The sequence below is a fragment of the Pinus tabuliformis genome, chromosome 4_1, assembly GCF_031772625.1.
Source record: "Pinus tabuliformis cultivar Carrire ecotype Pingquan chromosome 4_1, CPIR1, whole genome shotgun sequence".
In the NCBI taxonomy this organism is placed as follows: domain Eukaryota; kingdom Viridiplantae; phylum Streptophyta; class Pinopsida; order Pinales; family Pinaceae; genus Pinus; species Pinus tabuliformis.
In genome coordinates, this window is record NC_142303.1 from 504,799,486 (window position 1) to 504,824,453 (window position 24,968).

Below are 24,968 nucleotides of genomic sequence, written 5' to 3' on the forward strand. Positions count from 1 at the left end.
AGATGGAGCTGGAGGAACAGATTCCTGGGAGGGTTTCGGAGGAGGGGAAAACTTCTTCTTTTTGACCGATTCCCATTGGCCCTCTTGGTCACCGCTTTTTGCATCAACGAGTTTAGGGCATCTATTGGCGAAGTGTCCATATTCGTGGCATACCTTGCATGTATCTGCTCATAATCCAGCTGCTGGATATGGCTCCATTCGTCCACTTTCAGTTCTATTGCTTCTGGTAGACCTTTGCCAAGATCCACTTCAGCACAGATCCTTGCGCAGGCCTGCATGTTATCTTTTTGCTCACTGCGATCAATGTATTTGCCCACAACATTCCCGATGGCACGGACAGACTCATCTCCCCAGCAATGGAGGGGGAGATGAGGGTGACGGACCCAAACCGGGACAGCGCTGGGAACGTCCAGTTCAGGATCAAAGTCTGGAGTCCATTTGTTGAGGTAGAGGCCCCTGGAGTCCATAAAATAGGGCCCGTTTTTGAAGATTAAGTCCTTATCCTCTTTGGATTCAAAGTGGAAAGTGAAATACCCTTTTCCACAAAACCTGATGGAGATTTTCCCTTGGATCTTATCGGTCTAGTTTCTTTTGACCCATCTTTGTACAGTTCTTGGAGAAGGCCAGAGGCCTGTGAATTGTCCTATGAGTCCTTTTTCAGCGAGAGACAAGGCCGCCATGCGTGGCAAGACCGGAGGCAGCTGAACTTCCTGAAGCACATCTAGCTTCTTGACAAATCTTGTTAAGGCGGGCCTGGGGCGCTGAGGGGGCAGGGATTTCACCAGTTCGGAAAAAGCTTTCTGAGCATCGACCCCCTCTAGAGGCGGATCCGAGGGGGCCATGGCCGGAGGCCTGCGCCCAGGCAGGCACAATGTACACAAGGTGCAACAGGGGGCTCGCGCGCGCAGCGGAGGAGCATCGATTTCCAATTTTGTTTTGTTTCCACATGGCATGTTGTTATGAATATAACTTATATAAAATAAAATGAATATAAATAAATATAAATGGTCATTAGTTGAGTGAAAAGGCAGGTCTAAAAGAGATGCCCAATCATGAATGGACACTTGCCTAGGTATATAAGCAGGGCCTCATTGTAACATTCAATTATCTTGTACATCTTTATATTATTAATAAAATATTATTTATAAATATCTTGTGTATTTTATATTAAAAGCGTAAACACTCTTAAGTTTTGTCGCTTCAGTAGTATCAGAGCCATGTTAGCCTTTGGACGTTATTTGCTGCACAATATGCCATTATGTTTATGTCTTGAACTCCTTGAGCAGTTAAGTGAAATTCGAGAAGCGGTCCAACAATTAAAAAAATTTATTTGTAGAATATTCAGTGTCTAAAGGAATAATACATTAAGATGAAAGGAACTAACACTGAAGAATGTTCTAAGATGGAAAAGGATTTTGAACATGTTGGGTTAGGAACTCCTCAAGGTGACATAGACAAGACTGTCGAAGAAGATGAAAAAAATGAAACTACAAAAATTATTTATGACGAATCACCACATTTTGCAAAAGATCAGGAAGAGGTTATGGAAATTTCAGATTATGATGAGAATGAGGGTGATCTGAAAGATAAAGATGAGCTTGCTAGTTGGAAGAATGTTGAAGAAGTTGCTAAATAGTTTTAAGAAATCGTTGATAACAGAGATGAAGGCATACTTTTGAAGGATTTAGATTTAAAACGTAGAAGGCATGCTTCCAAGGGAGGGAATCAAATGCTTTGAACGAACGTGTCTAATGTTAAAAGGAATACATAAATATGAAGTTTTACATTGTGAATGTTCCTTTTGATTTTTCACTAGAGTAGTGTCACAAAATGGTGGGGGAACATGGGGGTTCATTCTTGATGAACTTAAATGACTCTATTACTCACAATATTGCAACTGATAAAAGAGGAATCAAGTACCAAGTTGCTGTTAAGAATGGAAATGTCATTCATTACTCTTGGGTGATAGATAGTTGTAAAGAAAAGGACCATCTCATATGCTTCGAACGAATGTGTCTAATGTTAAAAGGAATACATAAATATGAAGTTTTACATTGTGAATGTTCCTTTTGATTTGTCACTAGAGCAGTGTCACAAAATGGTGGGGGAACATGGGGGTTCATTCTTGATGAACTTAAATGACTCTATTACTCATAGTATTGCAACTGACAAAAGAGGAATCAAGTATCAAGTTGTGTTTAAGCATGGAGATGTCATTCATTACTCTTGGGTGATAGATTGTTGTAAAGTAAAGGCCCTCTTTCCATTACGACCACAATACTTTCTTAGCCTTTCAGAGTTATCCAAGGAGAAGATGAAAGAGGATATTGATGCATTTGGGGATCACTACTTTTGGGATTTTGATGTTTCAAATCTTAGATAGCTCTTTGATAATATAGAGGAGTCAAAAGTTTTGAAAACCATTACATTGAATGAGCATTACAAAAAGAAGTATTGCCCGAGTAACAAGTGGTGCCTGTTCAATAATTGCTCTAGTTATTTTCATCATGCCATCCAGTCCATAAACATAGATTCTCAAACAATTTCAGAATTCACATTGAGAAGGTTAAAGCTGGAGTTTTTAATGCATGGAGGTTTTGTGACTAACTGTCTAGTTGATGCTACACGTGCAATCATATTTTCTACAACTGAGCATGCAGTGCCTTTCAAATCAATTCTAGTAAGCTTAACGACTGCAGAAAGAAATGTACTCCAACGAAAAGGAATTCAAGTTGTGAGTCATGTATGGCTAGAGGATTCCGATATCATTGGGGATTCCAGTGCCAGAGATTCTTATGAACATGGGAGAAAAAAGAATAAAGCAATTGAGTTTGAGGATTCCAATGCCTGGGATTCTTATGGGATTGTGAGAAAGAATAAAGCAATTGGGTTTGAGGTTTCCAGTTCCAGGGATTCTTATGAAGCTGTGAGAAAAAAGAATAAAGCAATCGAGTTTGAGGATTCCGGTGTCCGGGATTCTTATGAACCCCCGAGAAAGAAGAATAAAGCGCTTGGGTTTGAGGATTCCAGAGCCCGAGATTCGAACTCAAAACTTGTGCGACTCTCTCTACCCAATGGAATAATGACGATTGCTCCACCTCCAGAGGTTGATGTTGCTAAGGTTGAAGCAACTAAGAGGAAGATAAAATGTGATAGTAAATTGCAGAGCAAGGTTGATACCGAGCTTGGTGAATGCTCTTCGTCTCATGATAATGCTGCGGGGGAGAAAGAAATAAAATCACCATTACAGAAAACTGTGAGTACAATGTGCCATCAATGCCAAAGAAATGACAAGGAAAGAGTGGTCTGGTGCTCCATATGTATAAGAGCTTTACTGTGTTTGCTGCATTGAAAAGTGGTACCCCCTTCTCACCGAGGAGGAGATTATCGACACTGCTGATCTTGGCATTGATCCCACGCAATCGTATATTGGTCAGAAGGATTTCATGAAAATAAAGCTTGCGTTTGGAATCCACTCGATGACAATCAACCGTTTCATTAATCCGTTCAATGGCTTGGAATCTACTTGACCGCAATTAACTGTTTCATTAATGTTAACACTGATTCCATCCAAAACTCCGAAAATGAAGACCAACATGACTACAAATTATGTTCATTTGGGCGTTGTAAAGACCAAAGTCATTAGAGACTGAGATGGACTAAACACATATTTGGTTTACTTTGTCATGTCAAAACCTATGAAAAGAATTCCACAGTTTCTTTGGCAATCAAACATTTTTTTTAGACTTTGTAATTGTGGAGAGAAAGTGATGTCGGAAAGTGCATCCATTATTTTGTTTTGAGTGCTTTCCAGACTTTGTTGAATATATACAATGCAAAGGCCCTTGGAGGATGGTGTCTATGTTACACTTGATGTCAAGGCCAAGCAGATGCCAATATCAAGAAAGGACACAATCATACATCATAAAGTAACCTTGTAATACATTTTTATAAAGTCACCTTAAAGAAAAGAAAATAAATAAATATAAATTTCTTTATTATATTTAAAAAGGGGGGATAGATTACCTTGGTTTCAAGATAGTGTTAGCCGCAAAGTATACAAGCTGAGGTACCAACGATGTCGAGTTACATATGCCCGAGATGACAAACACAAGATGAAGAAATTTATCAGCAATATAGCTTTAAAGACAAAGCTTTTGAGGGAGGGGGCAATCTTATGAGTATAAATTATATAAAATAAAATGAATATAAATATATATAAATAATAAATAATCAAAATAATGATTATCTTAAATAGTCTTAAGCATGATGCACGAGGAGGAAAATTATAGTATTTGCATTTTTCAACAACGATAGATTTCTGCACTTTTTATATATTTTGAGGGCATGGGTATTATTTTGCACATAATTGTAGATATGCCGTGCATTATTAGTCAAATCACGTACTCATGTGACGTTTGACGCAATAGATTAAAGTGCTAAATTCAAAGAAAGATCGATGCAAAGTGACAAAAGTTCTTGTGGATATTTAGTTTGCACAAACATGTCAACATACATGCACATAGATGCATTACTTTGTGAACTTTGCACATTAGAGTCATTAATTGCTTCTTCAATGATGTAATTAACAAGTCACTCATAAATTTTGCATGCTTGTATTTTGCAAGACCATCTCTTGTTTTAAAGAAGTCTTCCTCCATTCTTTGATGATGCTAAAAAATTGACAAGGGAAAGGCATGCTTGGTCCATTCATCCATCATAAACAATACTTGCTCTTGAGATGCTTTTGCTAATTTAATATGTGCTAGGAGTTTTTCGACTTGCTTCCTTTGCCTTGATGAACAATGTGGTTGTAGGTTACCTTGACAAACAATATCATTTTAATCCTCTTTAATGAGAAGGTACATTCCCAACCAAAGCTTGTTTAGTTAAGGCGAAAGACATCTCAGTAAATAAAGGAGTGTGTAGTGTTGAAGAAAAGGTAATTGATGGTAAGATCCATCTCATCCTACATCTTTGTTAAAAGCTCTTGTCCATTGGACTGCTTGGATCAAGCCTCTTCCTTGTTGCTATTGTTGGTTTGCCATCTAATTCAGTGCCATTACCACTTCTGCTAAATGACTTACTCAAAGATGAAAGATGATGCCCATCTTTGTATCCAACATATATTTGCGACATTTTCTTATGAATATAATTGTGCTTTAGCATGCTCTAATTTCTCTTGAGGTGTAGCAAATAATCCTTGATGCAAAACTATATATTCTTAAATTCAACTTTGTACAATGAGGATCTCTAATAGTAATCTCCAATGTCCAGCATCTCCCCTAAGGGCACTGGTCTTCTAGCTATATGTTTACAAAGTGGGTGTTTAATGTTTTTGTCAACTTGCCTCATTATTGGAGCTTTAGTCCACTAATGAAAGCACCACTTGTAGCAAAAAAAGTGTGAAGACCAACGACTAGAAACCTTAGATGCGAAGGAGGAGGAGTATCGACACAAACAATTTTCACCTTTGTTTGAGCACTAATTCTTAATAATTTAGTCATGTTTTTGTGGAATAACGCTTAGTTTAACAAAGCTCAAAAACGACAAAATTAGAAAACAAAATGTTTACCTATCACCAAATGCCAAGAATCTTGATAGATGGGCTAACCTTCATAACTTTGCTTCCTTGTTGAAACAATGAATGGGTTTTTTTGGCTTAAACATGGTTTATAACAATTTTTAGAATCCAAAAATTTGTTTTAGTGCCCATGTGTTTGCTGTGTTTATGAACTTTGTTCATAACACAAATGCGCAAAGAGACATGCATCCTACATGTCTACCATACGACACTTATAGGACACATGGGAACCATGTATCCCATGAATCCATGTGCTGACATATGGTTATTGGATATGTGGGGTGTAGCATGTGTCATATTTCATAGCTTCTAGTGTACGCAGAGGAGAGTTTGTTCAGTAAATATGGTATATCCTCATAGGTTGAACCCGTTAAAATTCGTAAGGAAAATGATCAAAGATCAGTGCACCATTGTATTACGTAGTTAAAACCCTCGAAGAGGGAATTAGTACATGGTCCCAAGTTCCAACCAATGTGGTCACTTAAGGCAATAGATTAATGCAATAGAAAAATAAATATAAATGAGGTTTCTCAATCAATTACTAGAAATTGATCCTTGATGCCCTTTAAGTAGATATCATGAACCAATTAGGTGTTAAGGAACATATAAAATAGCCATTAGTATCGAAGAAAAGATGAAATATCAAATTATTTTATGTCTAGAACATAATCTTGATTGTTGGATTACATAATTATGATACATACTAAAGAAACACACTTTATCTAAATCACAATTACCTAAAGAGCCCCCCTTGTCTCTATTAGTCGGTTTTGTCTACTGCTGCATTCAATAGTTCTCGAATTCGATTGATAGGCTACTTTGAGTGGGTGCGCTCTAGTGAGCACTTTCCTATAATTCAGGAGTGCTCCAAACGATTTGGGTAGGCTCCCTTCCAATTCAGGAGTGTGGTGTTCCAAAGCTTGGAACCACACTCCCTCAACGATCGTAGGATTAAGGTGATAAGTTTCCTCCCTATTTTCCAATTCCTTTTTTGTTGCTGACCTTCAAGATGAAACATTATGCATGTGATCCAATTGAATCCGTTCATTTGTAGATGATCATTGGTAGGGGCCATCCCAAGTGTTGTCTTGAGTAGTGGATCTTAGATACACCCTCTTCCCCATCAAATGTGTGGATCTGGTAACTAAATTGGGTTTGTTGTTACATATGTAGGCTTGGCCATCTTTGCATGACCTCATAGCCAAACCAAATGAGGACATTGATCTTCCCTTTTAACATTGCGCCTCCCAAAATAAAAAATTCCATAAAACCATTTTCTCTTTGTTTTATGTTTTCTAATCTCTCTTTGCTTCCCTTCATACTATAGACATTGAGCTTAGTTAACCATAGGGAAGCCCACTTAGGTCAGATTCCACCTAGTACAAATTGAAAAAGGAAAGGCTACTGGGATGATAGTAGGTAGTTTGTTGAAGTTGCCTTTGGTGTCTCACACGCGTGATTTGGACTTTTGCTCTAAGTGAGAACTTGTGTTGATGCTCGAATGATTAATGATTAATGTACTATGGATGCCATTTTTATTTATCTTCATTGATGTACAAATATATGTCGATCATATATTATGCAACTAATTTGGCATTTTGCATTTTTTTGTATATAAATGCTCTATATATATTTTCAAACGTACAACACTATATATTCGATATGAGGAATATACATATACTATCAATATTGTCAACATCCATCATGTCACTTGCAAGAAGTGAACCTGGGTGGGGAGAATTCCATTGCTTCCTCCCAACCACCTAGGATAACCCTAATTGACACACACACACACATACATAGTTGCACCCTTGATGCTCTGCTTTTGATGGTTATTAGAAATGACACTCCTGATGCTCTTGTTCTCGAAAACACTCCCACTTAGCTCCACTCTCTTGCAATTTTGACCGAAAGACACATTAGACCATTTTGATCTTAACTATGTACTAAGTGTCTAAATATCCTCACATCACCCCTTAATGTCAACTTTTGGACTCCTAATAGTATTCATGGTTTGTAGAACTTGTCTTTGAAAGAGCTTTTGTAAAATGTTTGCAACTTGATCATCCGCAGGGCAATAGAACACTTCAAGAATGCGACCATGAAGATTTTTTTTGATGGAGTGTATGTGGAGCTTTGTGCTTGTTGCATTGATGTTGAATTGAATCACTGGTAAGTTGAATGGCACTTTGATTATTGCACCAAAGCGTGTTGGGGTGCTATTGTTGGAATCCAAAATCGAAAAGGATCTTTCAAAAGCACAGTTTTTTCATTCTCACTAATTGTTGCTTGATACTTTGTGTTTTTTTTTTCAAGAAACAACAAGGGCTTGCTACTTCGTAGAAGCTCAAGTGATAGGTCTGGAGCCAAGATTGAAAACATGACCAAGGTCACTAGCCCAATTGGAATTAGTGGAACTAACTAACATAGGAGCCACTGTTGAGCTATAATGCATCCCTAATTGAGTTGTACCTTGGATATTCTGAAGTTTATTTGTTTTTTTCTTTCCAATGGCTTTGATGTGGTGTTTCCTCATACTGACCAACTATAGCAATATTAAAGGAAATATCAAGATGGATATGAGTGAAATACAAAGGCTACCAACTAACTAATGTTTCAAAGTGGCCTCTACTTTGGGTGTAGTAGAGGTGGCAATGAGTTTGACTCTAAACTGGAAGGGAGATGGAGTTGGTTTACAGTCTTTGATGTGAAAGTAGCAAAGAAGATCATGTGCATACTTAGATCGGAAATGGGGAATTCCTTACTTGGTTTGCAAGACTTGGAGGCTAAGAAAATAATTTACATGACCTAAGATTGTCATTTCAAATTTCTTCATAAGGTTGGGTTTTAGATGGCTTAAGGGTGTAGGGTAACTACCAATGAGTAGAAACTCATGAACAAAAAGAACAAGTATTATGAGATGGTTACTGGCTTTCTTGGTATATATAATTAGGGTTATAATGACATCTGGCAAAGTTGGCGTCAAGAAGAAAGTTATGCATTTTAGCATACCAAGCCCAAGGAGCTTACTTAAGACCATATAGAGATTTCTCAAGGTGATAAACAAGGATGGAATCATTTTAAATATAGCTAGGAGGTTGTTCCATGTAAATTTCTTCTTGCAAATTGCCATGGAAGGCGTGGAATTTCACATCCATTTGATGGACCTCCCATTTACATTCTGTGGCAAGGGCTAGAACAAGGTGTATGAGATTCATTTGTCCTATAGAGTCAAATGAATCCTTTGACACTTCTACTTGATACATAGTTTTATATGGCCATATACATTTGACAAGTTTTCTTATTTTTGGATGAGCTGCAAGTGTCATTTGCTGTTAAGGAGTGGTATTCATCATTCATCGCTGCATCCCAATCTTGTTGGCCAGAAGCTTTTACAATTGTTTCTAGTTCATGAGTCTTTGAAACTTGAAGCAAAAGGGATGGGGCTCCTTGGAACTGTGAATGGTTTTGATGCCGATTTGAAGGATCACAAGCTAACTGGAAAGTCCCAACCTTTCTAATACGATGATGATGCGAGGAGTTCAAATGGTCTAGATTCAGTGGATTTGAATATGGTGGTGTAACACTAATCTTAGTGATAAGGTAGATAGGTCTGATTAATTGTCACTTTCTTGGGGTCTGGGTAGTAGTAAAGGAGGAGGTGAATGATGGTGGTGTTACACTAATTGTGATTCAAAGTTGAATAGGTGATATTAATTGTCACTTTCTTGATATTTGGGCAATGATATATTGTTTGTTGTTTTCTATATCATGCTTCGTACCAAGTGACTTGACATGTCCTCCCCCTCATGTCTCCAATTCTTTGTGTGGGACATGACATGTGGGTGACATGTAATTGACATGAGCCCTTCTAGTGTCCTGAAATTTGGAGACATGTCTTGTGAAAAAAACATCTCGAAATCGATTTATTGCCTTGTTCTTATGCAATGCAATCACCATTTTGTAGCTCTTAAATGTTTTCGAGTGCAACAAAGGGAAATTAAGCAATATTAAAAGGGATTCCAAGTGTTGGGAAGTGGATTTGTCCAAGCCCTACTAATGCTATTAATGGTAATGTTAAATTCTTAAAGGGATTCCAAGTGTTAGGAAGTGGATTTGTCCAGGCCCTACTAATTCTATTAATGGTAATTTTAAATTCTTAAAGTAAAAAGATAAAAATGATTACTTAAAATTTTAACATTACCATTAATTGGCTCAAGATGTTTCAGTAGTTTCGACCTCATTGGATTTCATATAGAGAAAGTAGAATTTTAGATCCCACTCAAAATCCGGCGAACTTAATATTTTCAAGATTGGGGCGATTACAACATTTCCATTGGAGTTTGTCATGTATGAAGGTATGAAATTAACATTTAATTAAGAGGGACAAGCCCTCTATGTACCTCGATGTTGGTGCATTGTTTGTTGAACTCCTCTGTCATGACCACCGATCACTGAAACAAAATCTCGATTTGACATGCTAAGCCTTTTCTATTTAATTTTAATGCTTAGAGGGTGATATTGATGATGAGGGTCCCAATATAGGCAATGATTTTAATGATATATAGTACTAGTTATTTGTTGTAGGTCATTCAGGGCCTCTTTGTTGATGTACGTTTGGTTCAGAGATGGAATGCATTTGCGCTTAATGCTATTCTGGTTATATGCTTTAGCCATGTGATTGAATTTGGATCATTATCATGTAAATGTTTTATATATTAATTTATGTGTAATTCACTAATTTTTTATTATATATTTTTAATATATAATATATAACGTGTCCTCTCTGTCATGTTATGGGGGTTCATCGTGTCACGTGTCGGATACTCATATTTTCGTGTCGTTTGTGTCTTGTGTCCTCATGTTAGATGACTTAGGTTTTGTATTATTTTCCAAACATGTTACGCTTTTAGATTTTTGGTTTTCAAGATCTGCATTTATAGTGAGAAATGGATGTTTGGGATATTTTGATAAGATCATCAAGGCGTGTGATGTTTAATTTAGTCTTTATTTTAATGTAATAGTGTTTGTCTAGTTTATGTTTCATCCTTTCTCTTTCAGTGGATGTCCCGGGGAAGTATATTTTCATACAAATATTACAAACTTTCGATGGTGCTGTGTTTCTGGATATCATTCTAGTCATGTAAATATATTTTGTCTGAAGTCACGTGAAATGTCCTGGTGTCGTTCAGAAGTGCAATAATTTGCTGCTCTCTCATTCATCACTGTTGTCCTCAAGAGTTATTTGTAAGAAAATTTGACTGTTTTGCAGATTAAAGTGAGAGATGGTACAACTGAGTGGGGATGGGGAGTGGTAGTTAATGTGGTGAAAAAGCCATCGATGCCACCCAGCACATTACCTTCTAATATATTGGGTTCTCGTACTAGTAGTTATATAGTGGATACTCTTTTACATTGTGCTTCTGGCTTGACAAGTGATGGTCCCCGCCCAAAGCCATCTCCTCCTCCTCCTAGACAAAAAGGTGAAATGCATGTGGTGAGTGGAACACTCGAATAGTAAGTTTTATTTTCTTTTTTTATGTCTATTCTTGAGCATTACAAATGTTACTTTTGATACCAGTTTTTTTCTTCTGTTCTTTTTTTCGAAGATTTCCATTATATGTTCTCATGCCTTGTTTTTCTATTCAGGTACCTGTTCAACTGCCCCTTATTTGTTCTCTTAGTAATCTTAGAGTTGCCATTCCACAAGATCTACGACCGGCAGAGGCAAGACAGAGTGTACTTATGGCAGTGCAAGAGCTGGAAAAACGATTTCCAAAAGGTCTTCCAAAGCTTGACCCTATTGAGGTGAGCTTTTGAATTTTCAAGTTAAAACAGTGGTTGTGTTCTTTGATTATTTTATATAAAAATGCATTAGAACATTTATCATTGCAACTGTGTGAAGGTTGTGTTTACAGTGTTCCTCCTTATATCAGACTATCAGTATTGCATTTGAATTTGTGTGAGAAACATTGCGGTCTTACGGTAAAACATAATAGGTGCTACAAATTATACATTTGTTTGTTGCAGAATAGCATCTTCTCTGTTCTTGTCTTCATTCTCCATCCCTTTGCTATATGCATCCTTTAGTGTTCAAATGTTAAAAGGAATTAGTTCCCTATTTATTAGGGTGTGGAATCCATTGATATTCTTTAGCGCAATCTGTCCCTTTTCACCAGATATGCTTGCCTTACAAGGTATTGATGAAATTCCTCAATGTATTCTGATACTCTTGGTTCGGTTTTTCATTCAAATTTGCTCTGTTTTTCATATTTTTCTCATATGGCATAGGATATATTTTCGAGCCTAATTAGGTGTTGGAATTCTTGCCAAATTGTTTGTGTGGAAGTTATTGTCAGTAATCATTTCAGCTATCCCCTCACAGTAGGGCTGCTTTATTGATATATTTAATTGATGAATGCAATTCTTGTAAGGTCATTATATGTAAGTGTCAGTCTTTCTCAAGTTACGTTAACCAATTTTCAAGTTTATATTTACTAAGATCAATACTGAATGGCATAGTTTTGAAATGTCTGTTTTTGTCTTCTGGACTCTCCAGTCCAAAGTTCAAACTAGAAATGGGTCAAATATTATTTATGTTGCCCATGGGAGACTTGGTTCTTCCCTGTTAGACATGCCATATTTTGATTTTAGCAAGATGTTTTGTGTTAATAGTTTGAATTTCTTCTCACCAAACAGTGGACGGTCTGCAAATTTCCATCGCTTATTCTCTAGAATAACCCACCTTAGGCATTTGCGGTGCATATTTTTCAAAGAATTGGTTGGATCCAAATTCACGTGCAAGGTCATCCCAGCTCTTCCATGTCCTCCTGTCCATATCCCAAGATCTTGCCTTTCTGAGCTATAATCTCCTAGGAAAATACCTGTCGACATGAGCAGTGGAGAAGACTTTGTCTTTCCTGGACCAAATGAAATGGAAAGTAAGATCAAAGCACTCATCTATTAGGAGATGCGAGAGGCAAGACAAATTTTAAGGATCCATACTGATGAAGTTTAGAAACCTTCGTGGATCTTACTAATTCTTAAACTGGAAACCATAAAATGTTGGTGGTACTTTCTAAAAATATTCAAATTTCTTAGGATTTTCTATTGTTTTTCAAAAACTAAGGCGATTTTAAGGGTAAAATAGTTCTATTATATCAAATTTGGGTGAATTATTTTGGAAGAATAAGAAAACTGGAATGCTTATTTTTGGAAAAACATGGAAAACTAGCCCCCAATTTTTTTTTTCCTAATAGAGTTTGTGGAGTTGAAGTGCAGCCATACCTAAAGGCCCTCGTCTTGGCCTTTAGTTAGTCTTGTGCTTGATTGTATATTACTTGTGCCCTCTAGCTTAGTCAGTTGAGCTGGATATGTTGCAAAGAACTGGTATGCTTGAGACTTGCATGCAAGCTCAACCCAACTCTTCCTCATACTAGTGTCCTTATCCTGGAGATTACACCACCAGAACAAACCTTTCTGAGCTAACCACCTAGGAAAATACCTGTCCACATGAGCTTTTGAAGAGGCTTGGACTTTTCAGGTTGAAATTAAGATCAAAGCACATTTGTATTAGGAGATGTTAAAGGTTGTGCAATTGAAGCACATTTGGACGTACATGTGCTCCTTCTGTCCTTTATGTACTCTTGTGCTTGGTTGTATGTTACAGGTGCAGTCCAGCTTAGGCAGTTGAGTTGCATATGTTGCAAAGAACTAACAATATTCAAACTCATGTGAAAGGTTAACCCAACTCTTCGATGTTGATGATTGTAGCAGATAAAACATTCCTTTCATAGGGTAAGTGTCTATGATGATCTTTTTCCTAAGTCTAACATTTGAAAAACACATTAATTAATTAATTGATTAATGTGGGTGTAATGTCCCCTGTTGAAAATTGACAGCGATGGGATGCATTTCCTTGAATTTCATTTCATTTTGACCTTTCTAAAGTGAGTTTATAAAAATAGAAAGTCATGTCTATCTTTGCAACCATGACTTTCCAAAAATAGTAAATCACCTTCCATCAATTCGTAATCATACATATATGATGGAGATTCACTTAACTTGTCATTAATCAATTTCCTCTCTCTTTAATTCTCTTACGCACCTCTTCCACTCTTTACACACTTTAATGACTCGTCATAAAAGGATTCTTCTTACTACACCTCTTTAATGCATAATTTACACTTCTCTCCTAAATGCATAAGTTACACTCCTCTCCTTTTTGGCATGTCGCAGTCCTATTTTGGGCATATGTACCTCCACCTCAAGGCATAGGAGTTACTCCCTCATGAATTCAACCTCTTTGCTCTTCTTATATATTTGTGCCACTCATCCTCACTTGACACACTTACTTGTGCTTGTGGAAGGAGAATTCAAACTTGAGAAAGAGAGAGTCGGATAGTGTTAAATTCGGCAAGTAGGGGCAAGCTTCACCTTAGACAGCTCACATGAGGTAGCTGATATTTTTATTGGATTCCTCTCTTCGAGAGGTGTAGGATTGATCTAAAGATCATCCATTATGACATGTACAAATGGAATTATGAATTTATTTTGATTATGGACAAATTGTCAAGGTTGGCCAACCATCTAATTTGCACCCTCAAGCCCACAACGTTGCATATAAATACAAGGAGCCTCCTCATTTTGTCACCTCACTCACTCACATTCTTCTCTCTCCTTCATTGATTGGGTACGGATTTCTAAGGCAGCTCTCCACACGTGCGAAGGAAGGGTTTCTGTCCCTGCATTGACTAATGTTGACTGAAGTTGCAGGAAGGCTGTTTTGACCAGCGTGGACCAATGTTGATCTGTTTTGACTGTGTTTTTGTAAGGGAGATCTCTATTTGGGTAGGCCTCATTTTTGACCAATGTTGACTGCAGAAGGGTTCACTGTAGCATTGACTTTTGTTGACCAGATTTGATTGGATATTTTCGGATTGTTTTTGGGCTGATTTGACTAGTTGTTGGAGGCTGAGTTATTGAGTTTGACTGAGCTGTTTTGGAGGTCAAAATCTGCCTTGTTGACCAACGTTGACTTTTTGGTTAGGGCTTTTTGTTACAGCTGTTTGACTGGTCATATTTTACTTTGATTGGGCAAGTGTATATTGTATAATGTACTCTCTCTTTCTGCTGAACCTTTGAAGAATAATAAGAAGAATTGATCAAGGGTCTCCCCACATTGGGTTTGTCCCTGGCTAGTTCCATATCTTGTGTCCTCTTGTATTGGCTTGTCTTCTACTGTTATTGTTTATGTTCTATCTGCATTTTACTATAATGTTGATGTGATTGCTAATCTGGATATTGATATAGGGCTAATAAGAAAATCGAAGTAAAATTGCTCTTAAGCATAGAACATACCATTGTTATCTAAAGTTAACATGGTATCAGAGCTGAGGTGAAGACAAAGCCCAAGCAAGAGTGAAAAGAGAAATCACTAAAAAGAGCAATCACTGAGATCCTTGATCAAGGACAAGATTCAATGGCCTCCACATCCTACTTCAAGTTTGATGACAAGCTTCATGATAAGTCTGATTATTCTGCATGGAAGTTGTCTCTTGATTTGACTTTAGAAGAGCAAGATGTTATGGACTGTGTGCAGGGAAAGACTTCAGAACCTCCTTCTAATGCACCAGCTGCTGCTAAGACAAAGTACAAGAAGGGTGAAGTGAAAGCAAAGAAGATCATCAAGGATTCTATTCATAAGCATTTGATTGCCTACATCTTTGATTTGAACACATTAAAGGAGATATATGACAGGTTGGTTGGCATGTTCAAATCTAGCAATGCAAACCAAGTTCTCTTTCTCAAAAACACGCTGAAGGATATAAAGAAGGGAAGAGGTGAAGACATTCAATCCTACTTCATGAGGATTATTGAGATAAAAAATGATTTTTCGATTGGAGAAGCTATTGCTGATAAGGAGCTTACTCTCATTGCCCTTGGAGGACTCCCTCATGAATGGCACGTGTTCAACACCGCTATTCTTAACAATGACATGATTCCATGTTTTGAAGAATTGCTAACTAGATGTTCTCAAGAAGAAATGAGGATGATGGAACTAGATATGCCTTCAAATAGGAATGATCCTATTGCATTCTCCGCTCATGCTAAAAAGAAGAACAATGCAGGTTCAAAGAAGCAGTGTCATGGAAGGCCGAGTTTCAAAAATGGAAGGAAGGGAAGATGCTTCATTTGCAACAAGTTTGGCCACTATGCTAGGGAGTGTCCTAATAGAAGGGCTACACCTCATGGTGATGAGAACTACAACAACAACAATTTCAGGGGCAACAACAGTCAAAGGAATGGTAGATTCAACAATTGAGGAAAAAGGAATGCTTCCGCTCATCAAGGAAATGGTCTCCCTCTAAGAGATCAAGAAACACCAGGTATGATGAATCTAATGTTGTTGATAACAAGCAAAAATAATTTATCTTATATCTGCCCTGTCTACTGCATCTCCTTCGGACACCTTGGGAAATTGGTTGATTGATAGTGGTGCCTCAAGGCACTTCACTGGGTATAAGGAAGCTCTTTCAAATCTGATTGAAAAAGATACAAATTTGGAAATTATCCTTGGAGATAATGCCACCTGTCCCGTGAATGGAGTTGGGAATGTTACTCTTCAATTGAATCAAGGGAACACCATTCATCTATAAGAAGTACTATATATACCCGATCTAAAGAAGAACCTGGTATCTATCTCGGCGATGGAGGACAAATGATTCAAGGTGGCATTCATCGATGGAAAGGTACGTGCGTGGAATAAAAATTTCAAAGACGCATTTACACTTGGATTCAGGGTTGATAGCCTATATCAAGTTGGAGGAAGTCCATTGGGAGCTATGTCTTGCGAGACACATCACTCCAATCCGAATTATGGCATCGAAGGTTTGCTCATGTGAGGAAGATGGTGACAAATATGCCCAAATTTAAAGTAGAACACGAAGGTGTTTGTCAGGGGTGTGTCGAAGGAAAGCATACAAGGGGACCATTCCCCTCGAGTGATAGCAAGACTACTGACATATTGCAATTGGTTCATTCTGATCTATTTGGTACGATGCTTGTGAACTCATTGGGAGGATATTTATATTATGCTATCTTTACGAATGATTTCTCATCGGTAAGAAACTTGATGTTTCTCACTTTAGAATTTCTGGTAGTCCCGTATATTTTCATGTGCCGAAAGAAAAGAGAAGCAAATTGGATGCTTCTAGGAAGAAAGGAACATTTGTGGGCTATAATGAAACTTCTAAGGCATATCGAATCTATGTGCCTAGTCAAAGAGAAGTGGAGATAAGTCATGATGTCACCTTCGATGAGGATGCTACCCTTGGGAAGATTAGTAACCTTCCTCTTCCAAGGAAGGACAAAGAAGTAGATTTAGGAAAGTAGGGAGAGCTGTAGGATGAGCCGATGCTCGATGCTGAAGGACCAATTGATCCCATTGATCCACCCCCTCATGAGCCCTCCTCCTAAACAAGAGACCCTCATGGCTTAGGGAAACTCTCGAAGATGCCGAGAAGCATGTTGCACCAAGGGGGACATTTCGTGAAAGCAAGAAGCCGAATAGGTACCAAGGGTACTTAGCTGCAATGGGCACCATTGTTCAATCCGAGCCTGGCACGTTCGAAGAAGCTGTGAAGTACCAAGTTTGGAAGGATGCTATGAACAAAGAGTATGAGTCGATTATGGAGAATGATGTTTGGGATGTGGTCCCTAGACCAAAGGACAAATCCGTTGTCACCTTGAAGTGGCTCTCCAGGATCAAGCATGGAGCTGATGGAAGTGCTGAAAAATTCAAGGCCAGATTTGTTGCTTGAAGCTTCTCTCTAAAGGAAGATGTGGACTATAATGAGATGTTTACTCCTGTTGCCCAATATACCACCATTTGTTCGATTATAGCCCTTGCTGGTTTGCAAAGATGGAATCTACACTAGAAGGATGTCAAGATTGCCTTCTTACATGGTTCAATTAAGGAGGAAGTCTATGTAGAACAACCCGAGGGGTTCGATGTTCAAGATCATCAAACACATGTATGCAGATTGAAGAAAGCCCTGTATAGGTTGAAGCAAGCTCCCCGAGCTTGGTATAAGAGGACCGACAACTATCTGATGAAGCTGGGATTTACAAGAAGTGAAGCTGATCCGGACCTTTATTACAAGGTTGAGAATGATAGACTTCTCATCTTGGTACTTCATGTGGACGATTTCTTTTTGACGGGTGCAAACCCTCTTATTCATTAATGTAGGAGGGAGTTGGCTTCCAAATTCGAGATGAAGGACCTAGGATTGATGCATTACTTACTAGGGTTGGAAATTTGGCTACTTGAAAGATCTGGGATGGTGGACTGCAAGTTCTTGACTACTCTGATGGAACTTAACTTCAAGAATTTATGCGGAAGTGTTGCTGGGCCCGATTTGGGAAATCCTTTTGAGTATCGTCCACTTATGGGGGCCCTAATGTTCTTGGTGAACTCGCGTTCGGACATATGTTTTGCAGTGAATACATTGAATTAGTTTATGGTTGAGCCTCGTCACATACATTGGATTGCTGCTAAGAATCTCTTGAGATATCTTCGGGGCACAATCATTCATGGAATGAGATACATTATCGGGAATGTGAGGCTCCATGGTTATTTTGATGCTGACTGGGCTGGTAGTGTGGTGAATCGCAAAAGCACATCTAGATGTTGCTTCTCTCTAGGTTTTGCTTTGATATCATGGATGAGCTGGAAGTAGAAGTCGATTGTCTTGAGCACCACTGAGGCTGAATACATTGCTGCTAGTATGGCCTCCTGTGAAGCTGTTTGGTTGAGGAAGCTCTTTAGTGAGCTGTTTTGACATGTGCTAGATACCACCATGATCTATTGTGACAACCAAAGTGGGATTCGTGCTTCTGAGAATCTCGTGTTTCATGACCGCTCTAAGCATATTGATATCAGGTACCACTTTATTCGGGATATGGTACAATAGGGAGCAATAAGTCTCCGTCATATTAGGATTGATGATCAAGTCGCTGATATTCTTACGAAGTCCCTGCGGAAGGTCAAATTCTTAACCTTTCTTAAATGACTTGGAGTCATGGAGAGACCCTCTTATGAGGGTCCCGTATGAGATGGATGTTGAGCTCTAGGAGCTTCAGGGGGCTTGCGGTACTTCTTGGAGCAATGAGTGACTATAGGGTGAGTGGTTGACCATCCCCTAGTGGTCCGCGATGTACAGGGTGAGTGGTTCACCTTCACCTATGATACCCCATGTTGAGATATGCATAGGATGAATGGTTCACCTTCTCCTATGGCATATGAGCAGGATGAGCGTTTCACCTTCTCCTGCCGGCACATTCTACCCATGCTGTTTGGGACTCATGGGAACTACCTCTTATCTAGCCAATGAGTAGGGAAATGAGGATAGGGACCATAGTACTACCAATGGACGCATCGTTTACTACCGTATTCCCTATGCTAGGATGTTTGATATTGATTTGGGATCAATGGAAACTGACTTCAGGTTAGTTAAGAGTGGTATGATACATTCTCTGTTATTGGAGACTGACTTCGGGTCAGTGGAGAATGGTATGATACATTCTAGATCATTTCTTCTTTCTTCATGGCTTAGTAGAGCAGAGCAGAGACGGGGATGGTACAAATTGTCAGACAGTTTGGCAGGTGAAGTTCTCCCTAGTTGAGAGGGAGTGTTAAATATTGTAACTAGGGCCAAACTTCACCTTGGACAACTCAGATGAGGCAGTTGATATTTTTATTGGATTCCTCTCTCCGAGAGGTGTAGGATTGATCTAAAGATCATCCCATTTTGACATGTACAGATGGAATTATGAATTTATTTTGATTATGGACAATTATCAAGGTCGGCCAACCATCTAATTTGCACCCTCAAGCCCACAATGTTGCATATAAATACAAGGAGCCCTCTCCTCATTTTGTCACCTCACTCACTCACATCCTCCTCTCTCCTTCATTGATTGGGTACACATTTCTGAGGTAGCTCTCCACGTGCGAAGAAGGAAGGGTTTCTTTCCTTGCGTTGACCTAAGTTGCAGGAAGGCTGTTTTGAATAGTGTTGACATTTTTGACTACATTTTTTAAGGGAGATCTTTGTTTGGGTAGGCCGCATTTTTGGTCACAAAAATTGAGGTTGTTTGACCAACGTTAACTTTTGAAGGGTTTGCTGTAGTGTTGACTTTTGTGGATCAGATTTGACTGGTTATTTTCAGACTGTTTTTGGGCTGATTTGACTTGCTGTTGGTGGTCGAGTTGACCGAGCTATTTGGGAGGTCAAAATCTGCGATGTTAACCAGTGTTGACTTTCTCTTTAGGGCTTTTTGTTACTACTGCTTGACTGGTCAGATTTCACTTTGATTGGGCAAGTGAATATTGTATATTGTACTCTCTCTCTGTGCTGAACTTTTGAAGAAATAATAAGAAGAATTGATCAAGGGTTGCCCCACATTAGGGTTTGTCCCTGGTTGGTGCCATATCTTGTGTCCTCTTGTTTTGGCTTGTCTTCTACTATTGTTGTTTATGTTCTATCTGCATTGTACTATCATGTTGATGTGATTGCTAATCTGGATATTGATATTGGGCTAATAAGAAAATCGAAATAAAATTTCTCTTAAGCATAGAACATACCATTGTTATCTAAAATTAACGGATAGTCTAGGGGAGGATTGAGAGAGAGAGAAAGAGAGTCTTGAAGAGCAAGAGTAGATATTGGAGAGCCAAAGTGATTCAGCGTTTGAATCAACTACTGCTATCAGAGGTCTTCTTTAGATTTGGGTTAACTTCTTCATTCTCTCATTGTACTTTGTATCTCTGCTGAACAATTGATTTCTAATAGAAGAAGAATTTGGTTGGGTTTTCCCCTTGTGGGTTTTGTCCTGGTCATTGACCTAACTTCTCTGTGTCTCATTGAGTTCATTGCTGTCTTCCATTGTGCATATGTTTTATCTGGTTTATGTTCTATCTACAATTAACTATTTTTGTAGAATAAGGAAGTTCTAGATTTAAGTGATTGTAACAACATAAAACATAAAAATTTCAACATCTCCAATGGATTAATTGGCCACGGAAGGACAAAATAGCCTATCCAACCCCATAGGATATAGTCTTGATAAAGGGGGAAAACCCAATTAACTAATGTTTGGGGCAACATTCAGTAAATTTTAGGTTGGCTGGGGTAGAAAGCCTATGTTGGGGTTTGCACTTGCAGTTGCTCAGATTTGAGAAACCCCATGAGGGAATCTATAAATAAAGGAGAGTTGGAGTCATCTATCATCATCATATCGGGTTGGGTATCTTTGTTTTATTGAGATGAGGCTATGAAGGTTTAAGCCCCCTTCTTTTGATTAGCTTCGATGGAGGTGATCCCACCCTATCTAATCCTTCGTCTAGTTTTGGTGGAGCTAATCCCACTCTACCTACACACCCTCCTTTTCCTTGTTCTGTCTTAGCTTGACAATTGAAGCAACTTTGTCCTAGTTTGGTACGCAAGGAAGTGTCCTTCTGTATGGCTAATAAGCGCTTTTTTAGGAGTAGCAAAGGAGTAGTGAAGTGTAGAAGGAGCAATGAGGTAATCCTATAATTGAACTATAGACCAGCGCTGTAGGGTCCATAGAAAGGACTGCATTGCTATAGGCTGGGCCATAGGGCCACAAATTTGTGGGCCGCAAGGCTAAAGTTTAGCTGTAGGAGCAACAAGCTGTTAGCATTTTGCACGCATTTTATCACAACTAGCCAAGAAGCTCAACCGTAGAAGCAACGAAGATGTTTGCATCCTATAACACCACATTCTATCATAGCTAGCCAAGGGTTAGTAGCTAGTGAGTTGCAATCAATATAGTAATAGTTGATTAGATAATATTAGCATTGCTACAATCAAATGCGGATTATCTAATTGTGATATTAGTATGGTCAACGTAGAAGTGGGGGAATAATTGAACATTGATCTTGAAGTCATGACTATGTTTTAATGGTTGAAGGAGTCTATTGTTGTGTTGTTGAAAGAGCATATCATTGTTGGAGATATTTATTACAGTGGAGTTTTTGTGCTATTTCAATGTTGCCTACTGTGAATAAATGAGTTATGTTGTAGTATAATCTTGTGAATTTATTGTAACCCTAGCAAACATAGAATCCCAAGGATAAAATTACATTAGTACCCTACATTGGTATTAGAACTGTGCATCTTGCTAGCTTGTGAGTGCATGAGCCTTGTATGCTTCTAGGAGATACAAGCAACGTTACAAGATCACCCATTGTCCAACTGTGGGAAGTAGAGTAGGGGAAGGAGGACGAGAGCTTAGCGATCTCTTGCAGGCATTAGTCCATTAACAACAACAAATGACTAATATGCTAATGGAAGGGCAACAACAAATGACACAATTTGTAGCCGACAATGGTTTGAATGCTGGTAACGAGACTAGTACTGAAGGGAACAACAAGTGTCAACCACAATCCTTGCTCTTTTGCACAATCCAACGCAAGGGCAACAAATGTAAGTAATAATAAATCCCTACTAAATCAGTTTTTGGATAATTAAATGGTAGCAAACCAGGGAGCAACAAAACAAAATGACTTTTTAAAATATTTATGAGAATATCTAATGTTGGGAGAAGATGTTCGAGTACTTGAATTTCAATGAATACAACAATATGAAGTACAAGAGCAAGCCTAAGGTGCAACAGAGTCAGGCTCTAATGCACAAGATGGGGAAGATGTCCATGTCTTCCTTTGACGAATCAACAAAATGCTCAACTAGGGCTTGGTTGAAAAAACTGGATATTTATTTTTGACTTAACCCCATGTAGGAAGTCGATGCTATCCAATTAATGCTATGTTTGGAAGGGGAGGCACATAAATGGTGGTATCGTGGATTGGTCACCTTGGGGCACTCCAACATAACATCTTATATGGACTTAACCCAAAGGTTGATGGATCATTTTGATAAGAAGGATCTTGATATATGTCATAGAGAATTGGCACAAATCAAACGGACAGGGACACCAAACAAGTACTTTACAAAGTTCAAACAAGAAACAGTCATGGTCATTGATCTCTTAGAGAGGCGGGTCATGCTTTTCGTAGGTCTAGCTGAACCATTACACAGATGGGTAAGGTCTTCAAACCTACCACATTAGAGGAGGCCATCACCAAGACACAAGATATGGGGGGTGTAGCACCAAAAGTGAAGATTCGACCCATACCACAAATCCCTCCAAAAGATAAGGACAATAAGACATCTCTGAAAGATGAAACTAAGAAGGACCAATTGGATGAAGAATCATGAAACGATCATAGAAGAAATCTTTGTTTCACTTGCAAAGAGCCATGGGAACCTGATCACTGATGTTTGGTAAAGGGAAAGATTCGCTACATTGAAGTACTGTTTGATAGCGACAATGAGAGTGTTACAACATAGGCACCAAGCAAGGAGCCTATCATTTTTGAATAAGCACCATCCCTGAAAGAGGCTAAGAAGCCATGTCTAAGAATTGGAGGTAGTATCGCCACTCTCTTAGAGTCCCTAAATATCACACCTTCAAAATCAAGGGTTCTATATAAGGGAAACAAATCATAGCATTGATGGATGGTGGAGCAACATACAACTTCATTGATGTACCTATGGTGGTAAGGAGAAGCATCCCCGCCCAAGAATTTGAAGTCCTCGAAGTGGGGGCAGCCGATGGGTGTCATATGACATGCACATAGGTATTTCCATGTTTGAGCGTCACATTAGGTAGGTATACATTGATTGATGATTTTTATGTGATAGAATTGGTAGATACTAATAATGCTAGGAGTACAATGGTTGTACTTGCTAGGGAGATTCGTAATGAACTACCAAGCGATGGAAATGGAATTTTGAGACCCAAATGGCAACAAGGTAGTACTAAGAGGCATGACCAATGGAGGTCCCCAAATTGTAACAACCAAGCAAATGGAGATCATACCCAAGTAGGGTGAAGTCACTTCATTGGTAACTTGTAGAAATACAAGCCCTAGATCATCAAGTAACAAGTTACAACGTTATGAGCCAGGGAGCAAAGAGAATACTGAACATGATACATGCACGTGCTTGAGAGATTGGAGAGCCCACCTCTTAGTGGAATACTCCGAAAATTAATTTTGCCTGCGAATTGTTGGATGGACTCGTCCATGATGATAGCTACAAGATACAATATGAGATCACCTTCTATGAAGATCAGATATATTTTGTTCCTGGATCTGCACTAAGGGAAAAGCTCATTAGAACTTCACATAACAGACCAACTGAAGGCACATTGGAGCTTCCCTATCAAATTAGAGATCACACAAATATGGAGTAGACAATCGACGAAAACAAGTCAAAGACAGATGGCAAGGACCCCAAAGAAAATCTGTTTGTAGTAGGGCAATCTTATAAAAGGAGGAATTAGAATGCATACTGACTGTAAGAAGCACATTCAAAAGCATGAAAACAGGTATGTGGCAATGGAAATAAACAAGGAAAATGCTGAGTTCTATTTGGACAAATTTTCTACTCCATGTAAGAGTCAATGTTTACAAAATTGGGAAGCAAAGGCCGTTGGTTCTCTAGCAAGATCTCATGTACCTAATGCATATGCCAAATTCTTTGATAAAAGTGATGTTGCAGTTGTTGTGTTGCAAATTGTCTTGGGACAAGAAAATCTGTTTGTAGTAGGGCAATCTTATAGAAGGAGGAAATAGAATGCATACTGACTGTAAGAAGCACATTCAAAAGCATGAAAACAGGTATGTGGCAATGGAAATAAACAAGGAAAATCCTGAGTTCTATTTGCACAAGTTTTCTACTCCATCTAAGAGTCAATGTTTACAAAATTGGGAAGCAAAGGCCGTTGGTTCTCTAGGAAGATCTCATGTACCTAATGTATATGCCAAGTTCTTTGATAAAAGTGATGTTGCAGTTATTGTGTTGCAAATTGTCTTGGGACAACAAAAGCTATTGAAGGAGAAAAACTAGTCCCTAAAAACGAGATGGGTCCCACCTCTGGTTTATTTCAGAACTTTCATTGCTACATTCTAGATTGCCAAAACAATTGATTTCCCAAGGATTAATTGGTTCTTTATGCAGGGGTGAAACCATGTGAGAACAATGTCTTAAAAGTTGAGAACAAGTCACCTATAAATAAAGTGAAGACAACAACAAAACAAGGGCAACTTGTGGAGGTTGTCGTGAACTTATTATCAATTTTTTGTTGCTTATTAGAACTATGGGAAGGTGCTACTATATTAGGATAAGCAAAATTTATTTTTGCAGTAACACACAACTGTGCTTTATCCACCTAGGATTTGGTAAGAGGAAGCAACAAATGTTGCGTGATGATATTACCCACCAACATTATGGTC

The 24,968-nt window shown here is 38.5% G+C and overlaps 1 protein-coding gene across 2 annotated transcripts in view; it reads left to right on the forward strand.

Annotated features, from left to right (window-relative positions):
• Positions 1 to 24,968, forward strand: part of HEN2 (RNA helicase, ATP-dependent, SK12/DOB1 protein) — a 211,615-nt gene that overhangs the window by 71,829 nt on the left and 114,818 nt on the right. For both annotated transcript variants that reach the window (XR_016258077.1, XM_089419971.1), the window contains exons 8-9: positions 10,857 to 11,081; positions 11,234 to 11,392. Coding sequence is in view for 1 of the 2 variants with exons in the window: in XM_089419971.1 (XP_089276097.1) it covers positions 10,857 to 11,081; positions 11,234 to 11,392 (384 nt within the window). In the remaining variant the exon portion in view is untranslated. The remainder of the gene's footprint in view (positions 1 to 10,856; positions 11,082 to 11,233; positions 11,393 to 24,968) is intronic.